We start from the raw sequence: 19,390 nt of genomic DNA on the forward strand, positions 1-19,390 counted from the left end.
TAAAGATAAACTTCACTTACCTAATCCAGTTCTCTTGCAAACCAAATAATTCTGTGCTGAAACCATTTACTGCAGTGACACTTTACACATGTTCAGGATGTTTTGTATACTGCATAACAGGTTAACTGTTTGGGACCTGAATAATTCTTCTACTAAGCGATCTCTGTGGGACTGAACTGAAGTTCTCTAGGCAGCTGTTAAAAGACACGCAATATACCACAGCTTGCTGCTTTTCTGTGCAAGCAGGTTTGCAGATTGTCAGTGTGGAGAAACAAAGGTAATTTTCACCCTCTTTAGTCTTTAACTTTGCAACTAGCGAGGCATTTCTTGTAGGCTAAGTGGAAGCGGCTCAGCGAGACTGCATGAAGATTTGGGTAATATCAACCCAGTTCTACGCTGAAACTTGCAAGAGCAGCAAAACCAGAATTTCTAGTAATCTGTGTCAAAGAGCAAAGAATGTAGATGGTGCCTGTGGGGATTGTCATCTTCGTGTGCTCTAAAAACAACTTGGCTGAAGCCATAGCATCAGTGAAGGTGAAAAACAGCAGGAAAAGGGTCTAGGGTAAGGGGATAAAACGTGGCTGCGTGTTGCTGATGTGGCAGGACAGCATCTTCTGGTCTCTGTGATGCTGATTCCCAGTATCTCTTCCTGTGTACTGAACATGGAGCCCTTTGGCTCCTGTGAATGTATTTCCCATTGTGCTGGGATACTAATATGACTTTTGAAGGTGCATCATGTTAGGTTTTTTGTTGCCACATCACACCCTGGCAATTGCTGGAGACAGATTCCTTTGAAAGATGCTATAAAGCCCAGCCAAGATTCAACATCCCGAATTGTTATGAAAAACAGTTTTTTTCTAGCTTGCTGTTGTGGTATTTGACAAACATCTATTGTGTAAGGTTAATTTGTGTGAAGAGTAAATACATATTTTTCAGTGCATTAAACTGTTGGTCTTTGAAGTTATCCGGGAGCTTCTTAGTATAACTCCAGCCATTTTATAGGAATAGGTACACGTTGTCAGTATGGCAACACTGGCAGGTTACACAAATCTTCATGAGTTTCAGATCAGCATCGGAACTAGGACTTTCTCCTTGTCCCCACCCAGAACCTGATCTTGAATGTAGATGGATGGAGCTGCTCTCTCCTGATAGTTGATTTTATATTGATGAGCGTGAAACGTGTTGTATCGAAGTGGGAAAACAAAGTGGGCTAATCCTTGGAGTAGGAGGACTTGACTGATAACCCTCGAGTGTTTGCTTTCTACTTGATATCATCAGAACTGCGAATGCAGCATGTCTCGTTGCTTGGAAGACTTTAACAGGTAGACGGACTGCAGCTCACAAAAGAAAAGAAAGAATATGTAGTTACTAACAAGCATGGCACCTGAATACTTGTGGAAAGGAAGGAGTTGCAGCTTTTGCTCTGTTGTACTCGTGTGTGCATGGCTAAGTGATTTTAAAAAGCAAACCCAAATGGTTTTATATGGCTATTTACCAAAGGTGGTGTCCAGAAAGTCATCTTTCTAAGCCAATCTCTCCTCTGTCATTTCAACTAACTTCTTGCTTTCTTTTTTCTTAATGCTGGCAATTTAGCATACGCTCCATACAACATTCGATTAGCATGCCTATTATGAGGTAACGTATGCACAATCCAGCTGTTGGGTGTATTTGTTGTCAAGTGTGGAATCAAAACGGAATTTAACTAACAGATAAAAAACGAATGGATTTGATATACTGATGTATAGGGTGACATTTTATTTCTGCTTAACAGTGATGGTATTTCACACATGGAATGTGACTGAGAGTGCTTTCCTGCTCTTTAGAGAGCTGTAACAACTTTTACCTTCTTGTTAGACCTGCAATGTTTTGGAATTTTAAAAGGCAGTTGCTTGGTGTTAGAACTGTCTGTGAAAGCGAGTGGAAAATAACGTGCTTCCTCAAAAAGTCTGTAGCTCACCTGCAGTGCTTCTTGTTGCTTCGTGCTGTTCCTTCATCTCCATAGAGAATGTTTCTTTAATGCGTGTACTTTCCCCAAATGAAAGAGTGCAGGTCGGCATGGCTGGCATACACAACCACCAAGCAAAGGGGGTAAAGGGAAGCTGCTTTTTGAAAGCTTTTTTCACTTTTTAACTTAATTTTCCACTCTGCACGAGGCAGGAAGCTGTACGAGCTATTGTACAAATTGGCAGGCGGCAGTGGCAGCTAATTGGAGTATTAAGACACTCTTTTGATCCTAGAAATAACAATACACTGAACCTCAATATTGAACACTGTGAGCTGTCCTGCTCTAATCGTGCATTTATAATCACAGCTGTCTCTAGCAATTAAAGGGCAAAGGGGAGTCTCCATAAACTTACCTTAGCAGAAAATGCTGCTGTGAGCTGTCCTGTTACTTAAACACGCAGCCTGTTAGATTGAAGTTATTTTCCTATGACAAGGAAAACAAAACAAACCCCCAAAAGAACCCAACTCAGCCAAGTTTTATTCAGGACGGCCAAGTGTTCTAACCCATAAGCCACAAACCTGCTATTTTCCCTTCCATCTTGTCATAAAAGAAGCTAGCATTGAGACTGGCAGTTGCTAATTGCAGAAGGTATGAATGAGCTGCAGCTTGACTGTTGTTGCATTTTAGTTTTGTGGTATAAGTCGAGATCCAGATATAAGCTATTTCAGGCTGTCCTTAAAAACAAGGAAAAAGCCCCAAACAAAATGCATGTTGACACTGTTTGCTTGTTCTCTGATATTTACACGCTGACTAGATATGGTTTTAATTCTGTGGTTCCTTTTTGTCCCCTAGAAATTCTCCTACTTTCAAATCTTTTGAGGAAAAAGTTGAAACCTTGAAGGTAAGCGTGACTTGGTGATTGTAGAGCTGTGAATGTGGAGAAAAGACCTTTGTGAGCTCTGGGTAACTTTCTTTTTTGCTTGAATTTTAAAGTTCCTGGTAAATTGTCGGGGGCTCTTAGGTGATGTCTTGTTAAGTACAGGGGAAATCATTTCTCTGCCTAATGACTTGAAAACAGAAGTGGAAAATGCCTTAATCAGGTGGTTTAACCTGTATCTAACCTCCACAGACAGCTAGTATAACATAGCTACTATTATATATTGAAAATATATAGCACAGCTTGGGATGCTTGCCTTGTTTCTGACATAGAATGTCATAAAATGTGCAAGGTCTTCGTGCCTAAATTTTGCAGACAGTGTTTGTAAAAATGAATTGACTTAGAAAAACTTTAAATGCCGGAAATAACTATAAGTAGCTTCTCCAAATGAAGCAAACAAAGCAAAAAAAGCAAACTCGGCCTTTAAAAATTGCTAGTACATGTAATTGGATTCGGGTTTGACTTTTTTGGGTGCACTGGGTTAGGTGAGAAGCATGCAAAAAAGAGCATGTGGATCTAATGCTGTCTAGCAAGCTGAGTGTTGCTAGTGCTCACACCACAGCACACAGTACATACTGCAGAGAGAAATACAAAGGTAAACATGTTGCCTTGTAAAAGTATCATAGCTGCCAGGTTTCACTGTGGAACTCAAGATGTGTTCTCAGCCTCAACTGTAAATCATTCCAGATCCTTACAGAGCAGCTGTTTTCATCTCTGAATCTTTTCCAAACATAAAACAGCCTGAAAGACTGCATGCCTGGATCTGTTTCTAACTGAGGGCATGTCATCCTTCAGGTTCCCTGGAATTAGGGCTGCTTCGTGCTTTTTGTATCTTGAAGCATGCTTAAGATTCTTAAGATCTTGTCCAAATAACCTTCAGATGTAGCTCCTGGAGGAGCTGAGCTGAAGAGGGTCGTTAAGCTGCTTTGTGCAGAGGTGCATCTTACCTGCAAGCCAAACAACTGCAGTTTTATACTGAGGCTCCTTCTTATGGTTTAGTCTAAGGTTGGAGGAAGCAAACCTGCCAGCGGGGACTTTGGAGAAGTTCTGAACTCAGCTGCCAATGCCAGTGCCACAGAAACGATTGCAGAAGAGACACAGGAGGAGACCCACTGAGATTCCTGCCTCTGTCCTGCTACCCACTGCCGGATGCTGCAAGCAGGAACCAAGCACACTTGTAACATCCCTTGTGCTCCTTCTACCAGATGTGCTTTTATTTAGCACGTAGTTGTCTTAGCAGATGAATTGATACCAAGCTTGTTGTGGGTTCAGATTATTTTTGAAACTAAAATATGTTGCTTATTTGGGGTTTTGCGTGGGGAAGGGAATTTTTATGCCTTTCAAGCATTTAAAGGACTTATCCCTTATTTGAAGGCAACCTTTAAAATACAGCGATGAAAAACTCTTTGGAGAAGTTAATTATACTGTATATACATGTGGATACATAATTCTTTTTGAATCTGTAGCTACTGTTCAACTTAAATCATTTTGAATCTACCACTGCTGCCAAACTGAACCTTGCTACCGCGCTCCCTTGGCATTATTTCAGTTAAGTGTTGTCTGCATGGGACACCAGACTTAGAAGGGACACTCACAGCTTCAAGAAGGGCCTTCAGGCTTTAAACACGTTATTTGTATCAGGCTTACAGCTGTGTGGGAATGTATTGAGTTAAAAGCTTTCAAGAGATGTGAGTGGGGGTAATGCATTAACATCTGGAACTTGGGACTTGTCTGTGGGTTATTCAAGTAGGAAGGTTCTGTGAGCGAGATGCCTATTACTGCTGGTTTAGTTCAGTTATGATGATGCTTTCAACACTGCATTTTGTATGAGATAATGGGGGGAAAACGTACTGTTTGGAACTTCTGATCAGTTGTGAGTCATCTTCATTCACACAATAGTGTCACATTTACACCAACAGCAACGTGAGGATAAGCCTGGGCGTGAAAGTGGTTTTTCTCTTAGGCATCAACTTGCTTCCGATTGCTCATGTTGTTTTCCTTGTAGCCTGGCCATTGATAAAATCTGCCCCATCTGTTTGTGGCTGTGAAGGCCCTGTAGCATCAATGTGAACACCTAAAAGCAGTGCCCAGTGTCATGCTGCAGCACATCTCTCCTCCGAGGGCTGCTCTCCTGCTTGTTGCTTTATGCCATCCTTCTCTGCAGATTCTGGTTTGTGTTTCTGACACAAGTTGTGGGTGAGATCATTATTTCTGGCAAAACGTTTCTATCACCGTTCTTACAACTGGAAACCAGCTTTGAAACACTTGTGTGTGCAATCTGTGCTCCTTCAAACTACTGCAGATGTATAGAAGAAATAAAGGTTCCCCACCTTTATGAGCATGTCGGTTGCAGTGTATATATGCTCAATTACATGTCCGAAGTTCAATAAAACCATTATGTGTGTAACGTAGCGTCTGTGCGGTGTTGTCTGGTGGCTGTGGGTCACAGGGCCGCTCCTCCCATCGGCCGAGCTCGAAGCGCCACGTCCGGCAGGTGCCGCCGGATCCCTCTTCGGCCAGACCCGCGATGCCACGGCCGTGGGGAGGAGCAAGCCGCCGGGGCTGCCGTCCCAGAGGCCGTGCGGACCGCCCCGCGGGAGCGAGCGCCGCGGCCGGCCGTGCCCTGCAGCCCCATCTCTCCCTCCCTGCTAAGATGGCGGACGGCCCGCGTCAGCCGGAGCCTGCGCGCATGCGCCCTACGGGGTCAAGGTTCGTGCCCGCCCACCACGCGGGACAACATGGCGGCGCCGGGCTGGAGCCGGGCCGCCGCGCGGGCGGGCGCCCAATGGCGGCTGCTGACGGCAGCGAGGCGGCGGTGCAGCGGCCTCCCGCCTGAGGAGCCGCCGGCCGCCGCGATGCTCCGGCAGCAGCCGCGGAAGCAGCCGGGAAGAGTTGGCGGCATCGCGGCGACGGGACCCCGACAGGTGAGGGCGGGGCGGAGCTCCCGATGGTGGGCCGGGTTCTGCTGCCCTCTGTGCCGCGCTGGCGCCCTCCTTCGCCGCGTAGTGCCCGGTCGGTCCCCTTCACCCGTAGTGCGCCGTGGCGGCCTCGTGTTCCTGTTTACTCCGCAGTGTAATCCGTCGGCTCGCCCCAGTTTGTGGAGATTTCCATTCATCGGTTATGACTTTTGATCGCTAAGAAGCGCAGTTCTGCTACATCTCCTTCCCCGCCGCTGCCCTGACTGGCGCCCGTGCGGCCGGCAGGGGGGAGCCGCGCTACGCGGAGCTGTGGGGCTGCCTGCGGGCTGCCCGTCTGTGTATTGCGAGTGGTGAGGCACTGCAACGGGCTGCCCAAGGAGCCTGTGGGTGCCCCATCCCTGGAGGCACTCAAGGCCAGACTGGATGTGGCTCTGGGCAGCCCGGTGGTCTGATGATTAGCAGCCCTGCACATTGCAGGGGGGTTGAAACTACGTGATGTAATGGAGTGTTGGTGGGAAAGTTCAGCTCTGCCCTACCACCAACATCCACCTCTGGGGTGGTAATCTGTATAATTTATAGTGTAATTATCAGTGTGGAATGGTTCTCTTGATCTGGCTTTCCATCTGCGATCAGCAGGTATGGTTCCCTTTTGGGGATCCATGAATCCATGGACAAAGCTCACCCTGGGCTAGAGGTTGCTCTGGTGTAGAGATGAGGTGCTTAAGTCACAGAAGAAAAGAGATACAGAGACACATGACTAACATTTATATAGCATAAAATCCATATATAACATAAAATCCAGACTCCGACACAGCAGAGCATAGTTTATATAACGTTAATAAGGGGCAGATTGATGTGTAGCTGAGTCAGAAGTCACCTGGTATTAGATTTGCTAAGATATGTGTGTTACAAGGCATACAGGGGCAGTCTGTGAATTCAAAAGGAAAAACCAAATTACATTTGTTGTACGAACAGTGTTTCTGCATTGGTCCCTACATCAGTGAATTGGCTCAGCTCTTACAGGTCTTCTTTGGAGTTACATGTCCGGAGATGTCACTGCTTGCAGGGAAATTAGTTGCCAAAAATCCTAATATCTTCAGTGAAATGTAAATGATGCTTTGCCAGAACACTTAGTCACTGCTTCTCACAAGGGATGCTGAAGCATTTCATTTCAGTTTTACTTCCAGCCTTTTTGGCTGAAGTGATTTGTTTATTTTGCTTTCTAAACTGAAAGCACATTTCTGCTTTGTGCTGGGGGAAATGTATGGATGTTCCTCTTCGGGTTGGAAAGACTGAAAATGTTTGTTTTGCTTTTCGGCGGTTCTTTGGGGATGCGTTTAATTTTAAGGTTGTGATGGGAAATACCTCAGGACAATTAAAACCCCGAATACGTGAGTTTTTGAATGTTAATAAAGATTTAATAAAGATAAGAATGGAAGCCTGGCAGTCAATTTCCTTTATCCTATTCAGGCAAAGGAGCTGTTTGCCTTTTTCAGTTCTGAGATTGACTTCTGGCCTCAAGTTGCGCCAGGGCAAGTTTAGGTTGGATATTAGAAAGAACTTCTTTACAGAAAGGGTGGTTAGGTACTGGAATGGGCTCCCCAAGGAGGTGGTTGAATTGCCATCCCTGGATGTGTTTAAGAGCCGTTTGGATGTGGTACTCAGGGATATGTTTTAGCAGAGGTTTGTTGTTGTAGTATTGTTTTGTGGTTGTTTTTTTAAGAGATAGGCTACTGGTTAGGCTGCAGTTGGACTTGATGATCTTCAAGGTCTTTTCCAACCTGAGTAATTCTATGATTCTATGATTCTACATTTTGTGGTGTTGTGCTCCTCTGTGCTCTCCTTACATTAAAGATCCCTGCCAACCCAAAGCACTCCATGGTTCTATTGTCGATACATCACCTTATTTTAATGAAAAAAAAAAAGGTATTTTCTTATCCCCTCTTATTTTCCCCCAAGATTTCCTTTCAAGACATGGCTGTAGACACTGTTTATGTTGATTCTAAAGCTGGATGATTTGTTTTTTCGGCTGTCACTGAGGTTGCAGTTTGCATCATGCTTCAGGTTTGGAGAGAGCTTTATGGTTATGTTACTGCTGGAATTTCTCTGCTGTTGTTTGTTTGTGCCTTCAGAAATGCTGCTGTTCCCTTCATGGCCAAATCCCTTTGTCTGCAGAACATTATGTGCAGAAGAGCAAAGAAGACTTTAAAGCTATAAATGTTTGGCATCTGCTCCGTTGTGATCCCAGATAGAGCTTTCTGTTATTCCTTGTGCTGGGCTGTAGCTTTTAAATGATTAATGCTAGAATATATTGCATTCCCTGCAGCTAAAATGCTTCCCCCGAAGATTTCAGATCATCACAGTGTGAGATGGTTCACAAGCCTTCTGTACAGAGTCTGGCCATAGAAATTCTTTGCAAAGAAAGGAAATTGTATGAATCTTTTTGTTAATATCCTCTTGTTTTCTAGCAGGGAAGTTTCCAGTTTTCTCCTCGATTGCTTTTAGAGCTGTCCTTTGTGGCTTTACAGTCATTAATCATACATTTTTTTTCCCTGAATCACTGCTTTTATTTCTGCTTTGAATCATGGGTCCTTTTTTTTTATGCTTTCTCTTTGGACTGTTTTCCTTCAGTAGCTTTATTAAATAACACAAATCTTGCTTTTGTTTCAGTTTTTCTATGGTAGTTAATTTTCAAAACCCTTTATTAGCAGGAATGATATGCTGGCTTCTTACCATTGTGTTTTCATGGAATTCAATGGAGAAGTCTCTCATTTTAGGGAAACCGAAGAGATCTTCCCTGTCTTTGTGGTGATCCAGTTTGGACCGTGGGTTGAATCTATTGGCAAACAGTCTGAACTTCAATTATTAAATCCTCTGCAGTGCTCCTGACTGCATTGCTGCTCACATGAATGCACAAGCGATGGTTTGCAGTCGTATTTCTGATCTCATAGACTCATAGAATGGCTTACGTTGGAAGGGATCTGTGTATGACAAGTGCAAGGAGGATTTTGATTCCATTTCCTGATGAATGTATATGTTGATAATAAACAGGTCTGTGAACCCCTGTGTGTAGCTTGAAGAAAGGGAAGTAGGCATCAACCTCTTGCAGCAAGTGAGATGTGTGGATGTAGAATCACAGAATGGCTCGAGTTGGAATGGACTTGAAAAATCATCTAGTTCTGATGCCCTGCTGTGGGCAGTATTGCCACCCGCTAGATCAGGCTGCCTGGTGCCCCATCCAGCTTGGCCTTGAATGCCTCCAGGGCTGCTTTGAACTGGGGCAGAAGGGCTGGGAACACAGGAAGCCTGGAGGATGGAGCAGGCTGAGAGAGAGCACTCTTGATAGCTCTGCACTGGCATGATCCTGGAGATGCAAGATGGGATTGGTGCTGAACAGATCTAAATTGATCACACTTATTTTAGAGCAAATATGTAATACACATTTAGGGCAGAGGATTACTTTTAAAATATAGTTTTCTAAACCTTTTGTGTTGCTAGTGCAAGAAGCAGAGCTTTTGCTTTAAGAAAGCTCTAAAGATACTGATTACTGCTGGGTATAATGTTGTGAGCAAGTTCAGAACTGTACATACAGAAGGTACTTGAGTCAGAGGGCTGCATGTCTTTGGTCTGGTAGGAGCATACGGCATGTGGCTAGAAACCTGAAGTACTGTACTGTAACAGCAGCACAAAAATCATTGAACTTCTTGGCAAAGAACCATCAGCAATGGGCCCAAAGAGTTCAATGTATAGAATGGAGGCGGTCACCAGAAAAATGTGTTTGGTAGCTTTGAGAATCTTGAGAAGTTTAACAATTGCAAAGACTACCAGTTTTTCAACGAGCACTTGGTTGTGCGTTGCTTACAGGAATTGAAAAGCAAACTGAATCACTGTGAACTGTTGCCTTATTGAGGCCTACAACAACTTTTACAAAATGCCTAGTATTTAGGCTCGTAGCCCATTAGCAGTGCACACTCTTAGTAGTAACAGTGTATGGAAAAGCAAGGCCCGGTGGGCTAGTAGAAAGCAATGAATTTTTTTAGGTTGCTGGTTGAAATAAGTGCTTTATCATTATGTATGTATGGTCAGGTGAAGGCTTAATGAATTCTAATATACTTTATAGCAGAATTTCAGTCTTCTCTGATTATTAAATAAAATAATGCATGTTGAATGATATCTCAGTGTCTTCAGTTCAGACCCATTGCTCCAAACAACACAGCCTTAGGTCTGATTGCTCAGGACCTTTTCCAGTCAGGTTTGGGCATCTCCCAGCCATTTTGCCTTTAGCTGTTGTGACATTGTACCAACTTGTTATTCCACATCAGCTTCTTATTTTATTGTTTAATGTAAATAAGCCAGGACAGAAAAACCTTTCTAGCTATGCGTGGCAATGCTGAGGAGACAGATTTCATAGTTAAATAGTGGTCTTTTCATGCTGCTTGCTGCTGATGGGTCTTCAGCCCGCTAACTGTAGCCCTCCCTTTACCAATCTCCTATCTCACTTCTCCATGTTTCATCCATATCTCCTGCATTCCGACATGCGAGCTGCTTGTCTTTGCAAGCAAACACAAAACATGTAGCTAGGGTTTGAAAGATATCTTGTGCAGTGGGTGGGATAGGACCACCCCGCTTGTGTAGTCACAGGCTTTGCTCCAGAATCTGTATGCTTCTTTCTTCCACTGGAGTTACTCCTTTCATCTGGACCTCATTGGCGTTTAAATCTATGACTTTTTAAACTCTCTGGTTAGTATTTATAATTGTGAAGAATATTTTATGATTGAAAGAGCTGCATTTTTATCACTAAACTATGTGCGGAGCGAGTGGAAGGTGTCCAAAGATTTATAAATAACCTTCCCTATAATAGGAAGATTTATAAATAACCTTCAACCTTAGGAAATTAGAAGGCAAATCAAACAGGCTAGGAGTTTAAGGGAAGAAAAAAGCCTTTACGCTTCAGGTTCTTGAAAAGAATGTTCTGCTTGTGCTTCTGACTCTTTCATGATCTCCAGCTTTTGTAACTAGATGGGTGATCAATTCATTGTATGTATCCCAGCTGTGTGGGTAATGCTCAGTGCGAGTCAGAGAAGAGTACTATTCTACTGCCTTACTGTTCTTCTCTAGCCCCATTGTGGGGAATGCAGGTAAGGAGATATAGAAATTGTGGAGGAAAGAACTCCTCAAAATGCCATTAAATCTCTTTAAAAATTTGAGGTAAGTTCCTTCCTGATGAAAGCTTCTTTAGATTATGCAAAGAACTGGGAAAAATACAGCATTTTAGCTTGTTCTTTGTTTCTAGGCTGTTCCCAGCAGCATTCTTCATGGGATGTTTCAATAGAGTCTTTCCATGGTTCTTGTATACTTGAATTAGACCTTCATGCTCCTGAGAAGTTCCTCTCCAGGGAGCAGAGTGAAGAAAACTGTGCACTTGCAGACCAGCGATAGCATTGAAGTAGATTGCACTGTGTTCTTGGAAAACTGTCCTTAGTGAAGAATGAGAACTGAATTCTTGGTACAAGAGCTGAGTTGGGTCTCACTGACTTTATATTCTAGGAAGGAACCAATACATCCATCTATCAGTGTATAAATATAGCACTTGTGTGTTGTGTACAGAGATTATTTCCCAGGCGATTTTGCATGGGGGAGGAGATCTTTGGGCCTGTGTTTTTTTCCTGCCGGGGAGACAGAATGATGTTATTAACTAGAATCTCATCTGGAGATATTCAGAACTTGCTTGGGTGCTTTCTTGTGCAACCTAATATAGGGAACCTGCTTTAGCCGGGGAGTTGGACTACATGATCTCCAGAGGTCCTTTCCAACCTCTGTGATTTTGTGGTAGTGCATACAGTGTGCCGTTGTATGAAAGGAGCAGGAAAGATATGGATGAGATTTATCAGTGACACAAGTCTAGTTGCAGGCCAGCATTTTGTGGTGCATCCCTGGGGTCAGTACTGGCAGAAAAGGTCCTGGGGGTTTTGGTGGACACCAAGTTGAACGTGAGTCAGCTGTGTGCCCTTGCTGTCAAGAAGGCATGTGGTATCCTGGCTGCATTAGGCAAAGTATTGCCAGCAGGTGTTGGGATGTGATCCATTCAGCAGCAACTGGTGAGGCCACACCTGGGTGCTCTGTCCAGTTCTGGGCTCCCCAGTGCAGGAGAGACATGGATGTACCCAAGAGAGCCTAATACAGGTCCACCAAGGTCATAAAGGGCCTGGAGCACCTCTCCTGTTAGGAAAGGGTGAGGGAGCTGGAATACTCAGCTTGGGAAGGAGCTCTATTGTAAATTAATAAGTCTTAAAGGAATTTCTGAAGGTCCCTAGAGAGATTTTAGTGAAATGTTTAGTCTCAGAGCAGGTGAAGTATGTGGGAAGGTGATCTGTTTGAAAACACAGTCTTCTGAAGAGCTAACATCTCTACTAGTTGGTGGCTCCAAGTTTGTGTCTCTGTCTTCCAACATCATGTATACTGCCCTTCTGGATTTAAACTATATGTATTTTTGAGTCCTTGCACCCAGGAGTCCCAGTAGTTGAACTTGATCCTCGTGGATCCCTTCCATCCCATAGTATTCTAAGATTCTATATATTACCACTTGACTGTGTTAATTTTTTACTTGGAAAAGTTGTTTTTCTGTGTGGCATTGAGCTGCTCTTTCTGGGTGTCCGGAGAAAATCCTTTGCTGTGGGCATTTCTGGTATAATTTTCCTAGTGATTGTCTTCACTGTTATCCTCCTTGGAAAAGCTGAACTCAGGAGCACAGTACTGAGAAACAGAGTAGTGCTGGTTGGGAAAGGAGGGATTAAAACAACCAGCAGAAGAGCCACAGACAGTGGGCAAAGTAGTGAACCATGGAGTTTTGTTGTACTTGACTGACACTGCTTGGTGCTGAGTGACTACCTACAGCTAAGATGTATCATCACCTTTGAAAACAATGTTTGTGATCCCAAATGATAATAGATGATAACTTTAGAGGGACAGGCTGCTGAATTCCAAGGCAAGTGAGTGATTTTTGAAACTCTGGTAATTTTATAAGGAGAATATCAGGGGAAGACCTCTGAATTTTGCACTTTTTGGTGATGCAGTTTCCCTTAAAGCCGATTTCCTAATTTCTGTATGAGGATTGATGTGTAATCTCTTGCCCAGATGGAGTCATTTTGAAGGGGTGATCACTTTGAATGCAAGCTTATGGCATCTGTGTGGGTCTGCTTCACTTCTATACCTGGTCTGGTGGTTGGTGAGCCTGCACATAGCAGTGGGGTTGAAACTAGATGATCATAGTGGTCCTTTCCAACCCAGACCATTCTGTGTCATATTCTATGATATGATATATTGAATTGAGTTGCATGTAGATTATTACCGCAGCCCCATCCATTCATATGATACATCTCATGTACGTACTTCCTCTTATTATTCCTCTGTTCTGCATTCATTCTCGAAGCACTCACAAATGTGTCCCCTGCAGTTAATTTCTATCAATTTGAATTTCAACTGCATTAAAAATTCCTATGCTTGAAACTATGTACGATAGTAACACTTGTGTATGAAATCCTTCTTCTCTGCTGGTGGTTCACTATCAGCAGCAGCTTTCTGTCTGTGCGTGTGTGTGTGTTGGCAGGCACGTTGTTTGGCTCTTGTTTTCAGGATGCTCCGTTCAAGCTGTTCCGTTTTCTGAAGCAGCAAGCTGAGCGGGCTGTGTCACATTTCTAGCTTTCAATTCCTGAGGTTATATCGTGTCTGAACAGCCCACTCTGTTTGTGCCTTCCAGGAAAACTGGAATTCCAAACTGCTGCTTGTTTTGACTTCCTTGAGAGTAGAAGTTTCCAAATGTGCAGATTGAAAATGATGGCATTCTTCTCTCTTCATAGGAAATGTAGATGACTTTTCAGTGTGTGCTTGAAGCCGTCAGTGTAAAGTATCCCTGCTCCTCCCCCACCCCCCAGTTGTGTCATGTTTGGTAAATAACATGTTTGCAGATGGAAGATGTCTTTTGTCTGCGGTCCAGGAAGGCATGGTTTTGATTCTTTGATTTAAATAACTTGCAGCCTGATGTGGTGGGTGGTAACCCAGCCCCTGGCAGGGGGTTTGAACTAGGTGATCTTTGAGGTCCCTTCCCACCCAAGCCATTCTGCGATGAAGGAAGAAAGTTCCTGATGTGCATTACCTCTGCTGTTGTGTTACACGCTACAATGTGATTGTTTCCCACTGCTCTGTACTACAGTGTTATGGAAAGCCAGGGAGGACCAGTCAGTGCTAGCCTGTGTTCTGATGGCTTAGTAAGTGTGAAGAGAGTTTATACTGCCTTGTTTACAGATTCTAGATTACCCTTGCTTTCTTACTGGTGAGAGGGGTGTGATTTAGTTAAACTTCATGCCCTGAATTCATAGAATCATTAAGGTTGGAGAAGACCTCTAAGATCACGTAGTCTAACTGTCAACCCATCACCACCATTCCCACTAACCACATCCCTCGATGCCGCATCTCCACGTGTATCTTGAACACGTCCAGGATGGTTTCCTCACCGCCCCCCTGGGCAGCTTATTCCAATTCATTACCACTCTTTCAGAGAAGAAATTTTTCCTAATATCCAACCTTTTGGGGCAATTTCAGGCCCAAGTTCCCCTGTGCTGAGGATATATATGCCTATATATCCCTGTCACATTCACGTGCTGTGCTGAACACCTTTAGTCATTGTGTTGGAAATAGTAATTCACTGTGAGAATGCCTAGCAACATTTCTTCTCGCTTCTTCGAGACAATTATTCCCTTTGATTCACCTGTTGGATTTCAGTTACGGATTGTTCATTTTTTTCTTAACACCTTAGATCCATCCTGTGTATACCTTCTACTTCTGCTGTTTTGTCAAAATAGTTTTGTTCTTTAAAGTGAAGATTTAAGCATTATTCATTAAAAAAAACAGTTGCACGAGTAATTGCCGGCTACTAATTCTGCTTTGGTTTTCACAAAGGAGGTAACAAAGATACGGGATACGTTCTTTGCAGGGCTAATTTTGGGGGATACATTTTAGAGTTAACTTGCCCAAGCAGTAGTAGAGTATGTCGTAGTCTTAGTCTTCAATATGTGGAATATTTTGGGTTGGAGAAATTAACAGGTGTCTCCTGAGAAGTCTTAATAAAAATGCACCAGGGGCATGAAATCTTTACTTGCAATATAGTGAACGAAGCCTTTTTCTATGCTATGAGTTTGATTTATTTTCTCCTCGAGATGATATCTTTTTTGAAACGATACTTTTCTTTATCTGTAGGTTCCTTCAGAAAGAACAGAATCCTTTGCATCCATGTTGAGACGCTCACCTTTGATTCAGATGGGACCTGCCAAAGATAAAATCGCCATTGGTCAAATATTCCAGGTTGTAGAAGATGACCTTTATATAGATTTTGGTGGCAAGTTTCACTGCGTGTGCAAAAGACCCGAAGTAGATGGAAAGTAAGTAATAAATCATGGTAAGCAATTAAAATAGGTGAATAACAAACTGATAGGTAATTGGACTTGATGATGTTTGACTTTCATGGCTTGTATGAATTGTGCGGTTTAAACTAGGCAAGTTAAGTCACTGTGCAGAACTAATGTCTGTGTAACTCAGGAGTCATTCTGTTGTATCCATATCTTTTTGTGAATTTGCTATATCGATGTTTCCATTATTTATGAGGGCCAAAGGAAGGTGGTTTTCATTCAGGTGCAGACTGCTTGCAGAACACTGGTTAGAGTTCTACAGTAATTTGTTAACATTTCTGCACATACTTGTGTATTCGAGTTAACAGAATTTTTCTTCAACTGAAATGCCTGCTGGCAGGAAATTGGTAACGGACTGATGAGTTTTGTGATAAAATGACATTGTGTTTGTGTGTGATTTTGCTTTTGTTCCTGCTTGATTCAACTCAGTTAATGTGTTCTTCAGTTTGTTTCTTGAAAATAACTAGATCCTTGCAATTTCTGACCAAGCCAGAGTACAACTTAGTTACAGTGGTGCTCCAATTACAGATAAGGAAATCTTTTCATTTTAGGAAGGTCTACAGTCATTAGGTGGCTCCTGGTGCTCCGAAGGAGGTTTAGTCCACTCCCTGATCAGACAGCTCAGAGCAGGCATCCACCATCACACTGTGTCTTCTCTCTGCTACTGACCCATAACTCTCAGCTGTCTCTGCATGGTTGGTGGCGTGGCTTTTTGAATTCCTGCTGCTTTCTTGCTTCGGTGCAGCCACCTTATCATGTCCTCTTTGTTTGCTTGCCTGCTTTTTCCCACGTTTGGGGAACAGACACCTTCTCATATCAACTTGATGTCACTAACCAGTGTTCTTTCACCTGGTGAGTGCTGAGCCTTACACCCTCTGCTTCTTTGTGTGTTGTTAGCATCTTGTTTTCTAGTGGTGCTCTGTAATATCGGGATGACAAGACAGTGTGTGGATAAAAAATGTATTTCAGTGAAATACACCTTCCTAAAAAAAATCTCAGTGTTTGGTCTAATGCTTCTCTTCTTACTCCTCTCATCTTGCTCTTGTTGTTGGATTTCTCTCCTGTTGGCGCATGCTGGTGTTATGGTGGGAGGAGGCCTGAGGATGCTCTTATTGGAGCAGAAGCTTCAAAGCTGCCTGCTTGGCTTTAGGAGTGTAAACCTGGCATTGAGAGGATCTAGACTAATAATAATTTTGCCTGTCTGTTCTAGTGATAAAAGCAGGTAGACCTACATAGTGTTGTACCTCCCCCTGCCTTGGAGTGGCAGTAGAGTCTGCATGTTTTGGAACCGAAGGCAGCGCTTCACCTAGTGATACAGGCAGCATCTCCAGCATCGGGAATGTGGTGTCAGTGGAGTAGCAGTGTTGATCCCAATACATCCATATGCCCCCAGCTTTCATTTGAGATGTAGGAGGCCTATTCACATCCCTTTTCTTGTCAGTTCAGTCCCAGAAACTGAATTTGTTGATGCTTTCCTAAGTGTTTAAATGCTGTATGGACCAGATCCTCTAAATAGAAATACTTGCATCAGAAAAGAAATAATTTAAGTAAATCTCACCACCTTTTTGAAGTTGATTATATTTCTGTAATTGGAACTTAAAAAAATTTGTTGAGGTTTATCAAAGAACTCAATTATAGGCAATCTTCTGTTTGTCGTTAACTTGTCATATAACATAGTTGTTCCAGTCTATTTCTGAGTGGGGTTGTAATGTGAAGTTTACAGAGGTACTTTAGAATGAGAAATAAGCCCAGCAAATTGCTGTCTTAGTTAACTATGTGTACCATCAATACTATTGAGATGTTGCTGAGTTTGGATCTCATTGCTTATTAAAATGTAGTAGAAAGAATATGCAAACACATATCCTGTACTATTGCTTTCATCTGTGTAATTAGTGAAGACAGCAGCTCACTGATTTACTGTGTAAAGTTTGCCTTACCAAAACAAATACGATCTTTTCATACCCTGGCTTCTGAGTGAGTACAAATGCTTAATGTTTTCTGCTGCTTATGCACCTTAAAATAAGAAGTTGTTCCCTTTGGAAGGGAATAACTGTTTTTGATCACCAGAAAAAGGGTCAGAACAGTGCTCCAGTACCTTCTTCCAAAAGATGAAAGGAACTCAATAGAATTTGAGGTGTATATTTAGTGCTATACTTATTTACCTCGATGGCTGCCTTAAGGCTTTGTCACTGTTATTTCTGTTAATTCCTTTGCTAATGGAAACAAGTTTCGATACTTACTGGCTTGTTATCAGTAAGAAGATTTACTGATTTGTTACTGATTGTTTGTGCCGAAGAGAAGGAAGTACATCTTAATCTACAGATTTCTTGAAGGCCAGCTATGTAATGCAAGAGAGTCAAAATTAGTCATCAAATGTGGAATTTCATAACCCTAGTTTTATGACGACGTGTTTTGTGAGCATGGCTCTTCTAGTGCTTCTGCTCTTTGGTATTAATGTATTGGCTTGTCAGTACTTAGCACCTCCTCCAGAATATTACTTCAGAATCTTCATGGGGGAAACCCCTTTCTCTTGCCATTTATGTAAGGAGATGTCTTAGTGAGGACGTGTTCTTTTGGTACATCCTTGGTTGTTTCATTCTTTTTGAGAAATCAGCTGTTTTCTTTGATACTAGGTGCTTGCTGATGTGATATCCTTTGATTTCTGAAAGTGCTAGAAGTTACTGAGAAACAGAAATTCCATGTGAGATTCCCCTCATTCTGGTTAATTATCTTAGTGGGCTTTTCCAACATCACGATTCTCTGATTGTCTGAAAAACTGCTGCTCTTAACCTGCTCGGTCCTGAGCCTCACAGTTAGGATTGCTTGGGATGTGCAAGTGAAAGACTGCAGTTCTGCTGCCACGTGGTAATCAGAAGGGATTTCATCCTCAAGACTGCCTTGAGTGAAGGGAAAAAGTGGTGTCCTTAGCTTGGCAAATTTGAAGTAGCTGCCTGAATCTGTTTTTCTGTCAGTTCTTCTAATGTGATTTTTCACCTTTCAAACCAAAACCCACACCCCACACAACGAAAGCAAAACAAAAAGAAACAAAACCAACAACAAAATACTCCATCCCATAATAAACTATTAGGTAAAGTAAAGCTTCAAGCAGTAGTAAGACAAAACCTATATTGCGTTGAGCCCATTTGAATTTTCTTTTTCATTGGCTGCTTTCCTTCTTTCCATCTCCTTGGAGAAGTTCTTCCTTGGGGTTGAAAAAGCATATTTCATCAGTCTTGGCTGTTTGGAGATTGGAAGCATAGATCAGCTTGGAGATCACAGGTGTTGGCTGGTGAAATGTCAGTAGGGTCAGGCAAGGATGCATACGGATGTGAGATTTACTTCACGTGACGGGAATATTTATTACTGTTATGATTACAGGATCTTATTCAATATGCACTTTACTTATTAAATATACACTGTAATTAATAAATATATATTTTCCTGGTACACACTGATGTAAATGCTGTATTACATTTTACTTTTATGCCAACAATATAGGAATTCAGTAAAGAATGCAGGTACTTTACAAGTGGCACAATGGGTCTGTAGGAAAGCCAGTGTAAACTTTTCAGCCATAGGAAGAACTTGATATTTTTTGCCCCTTTCTTTTAATACACAGAGGAAATGAAATCCTAAAGAGGAACGTGTCTCTATTATGTCTCCAAATGAGCAGCACTTTAATCCATGGCAAAGAAAAATTGCTGTTACAACCAGCTTCTGCCATTATCAGATGGAATTCTTAAGAGCCGGAGAATGTGGGAAGGTGTTATGCTGACACTGCCTGTTGCGTGGTCTGCACCTGTGCTGTTAATGACCAATTCCCATTGAAATCACAATGGCTTTCAGCCATTTTCTGAAATGTAGGATTGTAGGATCAGCTTCCAAAGAGGATTAAATGCACCTTTCCATGCAGGTGTAATGAAGCTTTATTTTCAAAGATTGCTGTAGCCCTCCAGCAACTCCAGAGTTATCAGGCTATAGAATCAGAAAGACACTTCCTTTCTGTTGGAGCATGCAGCTGGTGCAGGGATTTCCAGTATATCCTGTGGCAATTTTACTTGACACCTTTCATATACAGTGCATATTTGCCAGACTTAAATAGTAAAGGAGTGGAAGAAAGCACTTGATG

At 42.6% G+C, this 19,390-nt stretch overlaps 1 protein-coding gene across 7 annotated transcripts in view; it reads left to right on the plus strand.

Moving 5' to 3' along the window:
* TPD52 (tumor protein D52) overlaps positions 1 to 19,390 on the plus strand; it is a 98,055-nt gene that overhangs the window by 29,464 nt on the left and 49,201 nt on the right. For 3 of the 7 annotated variants that reach the window (XM_072329156.1, XM_072329157.1, XM_072329153.1), the window contains 3 exons: positions 1,594 to 1,635; positions 2,798 to 2,846; positions 3,882 to 5,291. In XM_072329156.1, coding sequence (XP_072185257.1) covers positions 1,594 to 1,635; positions 2,798 to 2,846; positions 3,882 to 3,998 — 208 coding nt within the window. In that variant the 3' untranslated portion in view covers positions 3,999 to 5,291. Of the gene's footprint in view, positions 1 to 1,593; positions 1,636 to 2,797; positions 2,847 to 3,881; positions 5,293 to 15,052; positions 15,235 to 19,390 lie in introns of those variants that run through there. The other 4 variants (XM_072329158.1, XM_072329155.1, XM_072329154.1 and 1 more) reach the window with 3 other exon arrangements.

The sequence above is a fragment of the Excalfactoria chinensis genome, chromosome 2 (genome assembly GCF_039878825.1).
Source record: "Excalfactoria chinensis isolate bCotChi1 chromosome 2, bCotChi1.hap2, whole genome shotgun sequence".
In the NCBI taxonomy this organism is placed as follows: Eukaryota; Metazoa; Chordata; class Aves; order Galliformes; family Phasianidae; genus Excalfactoria; species Excalfactoria chinensis.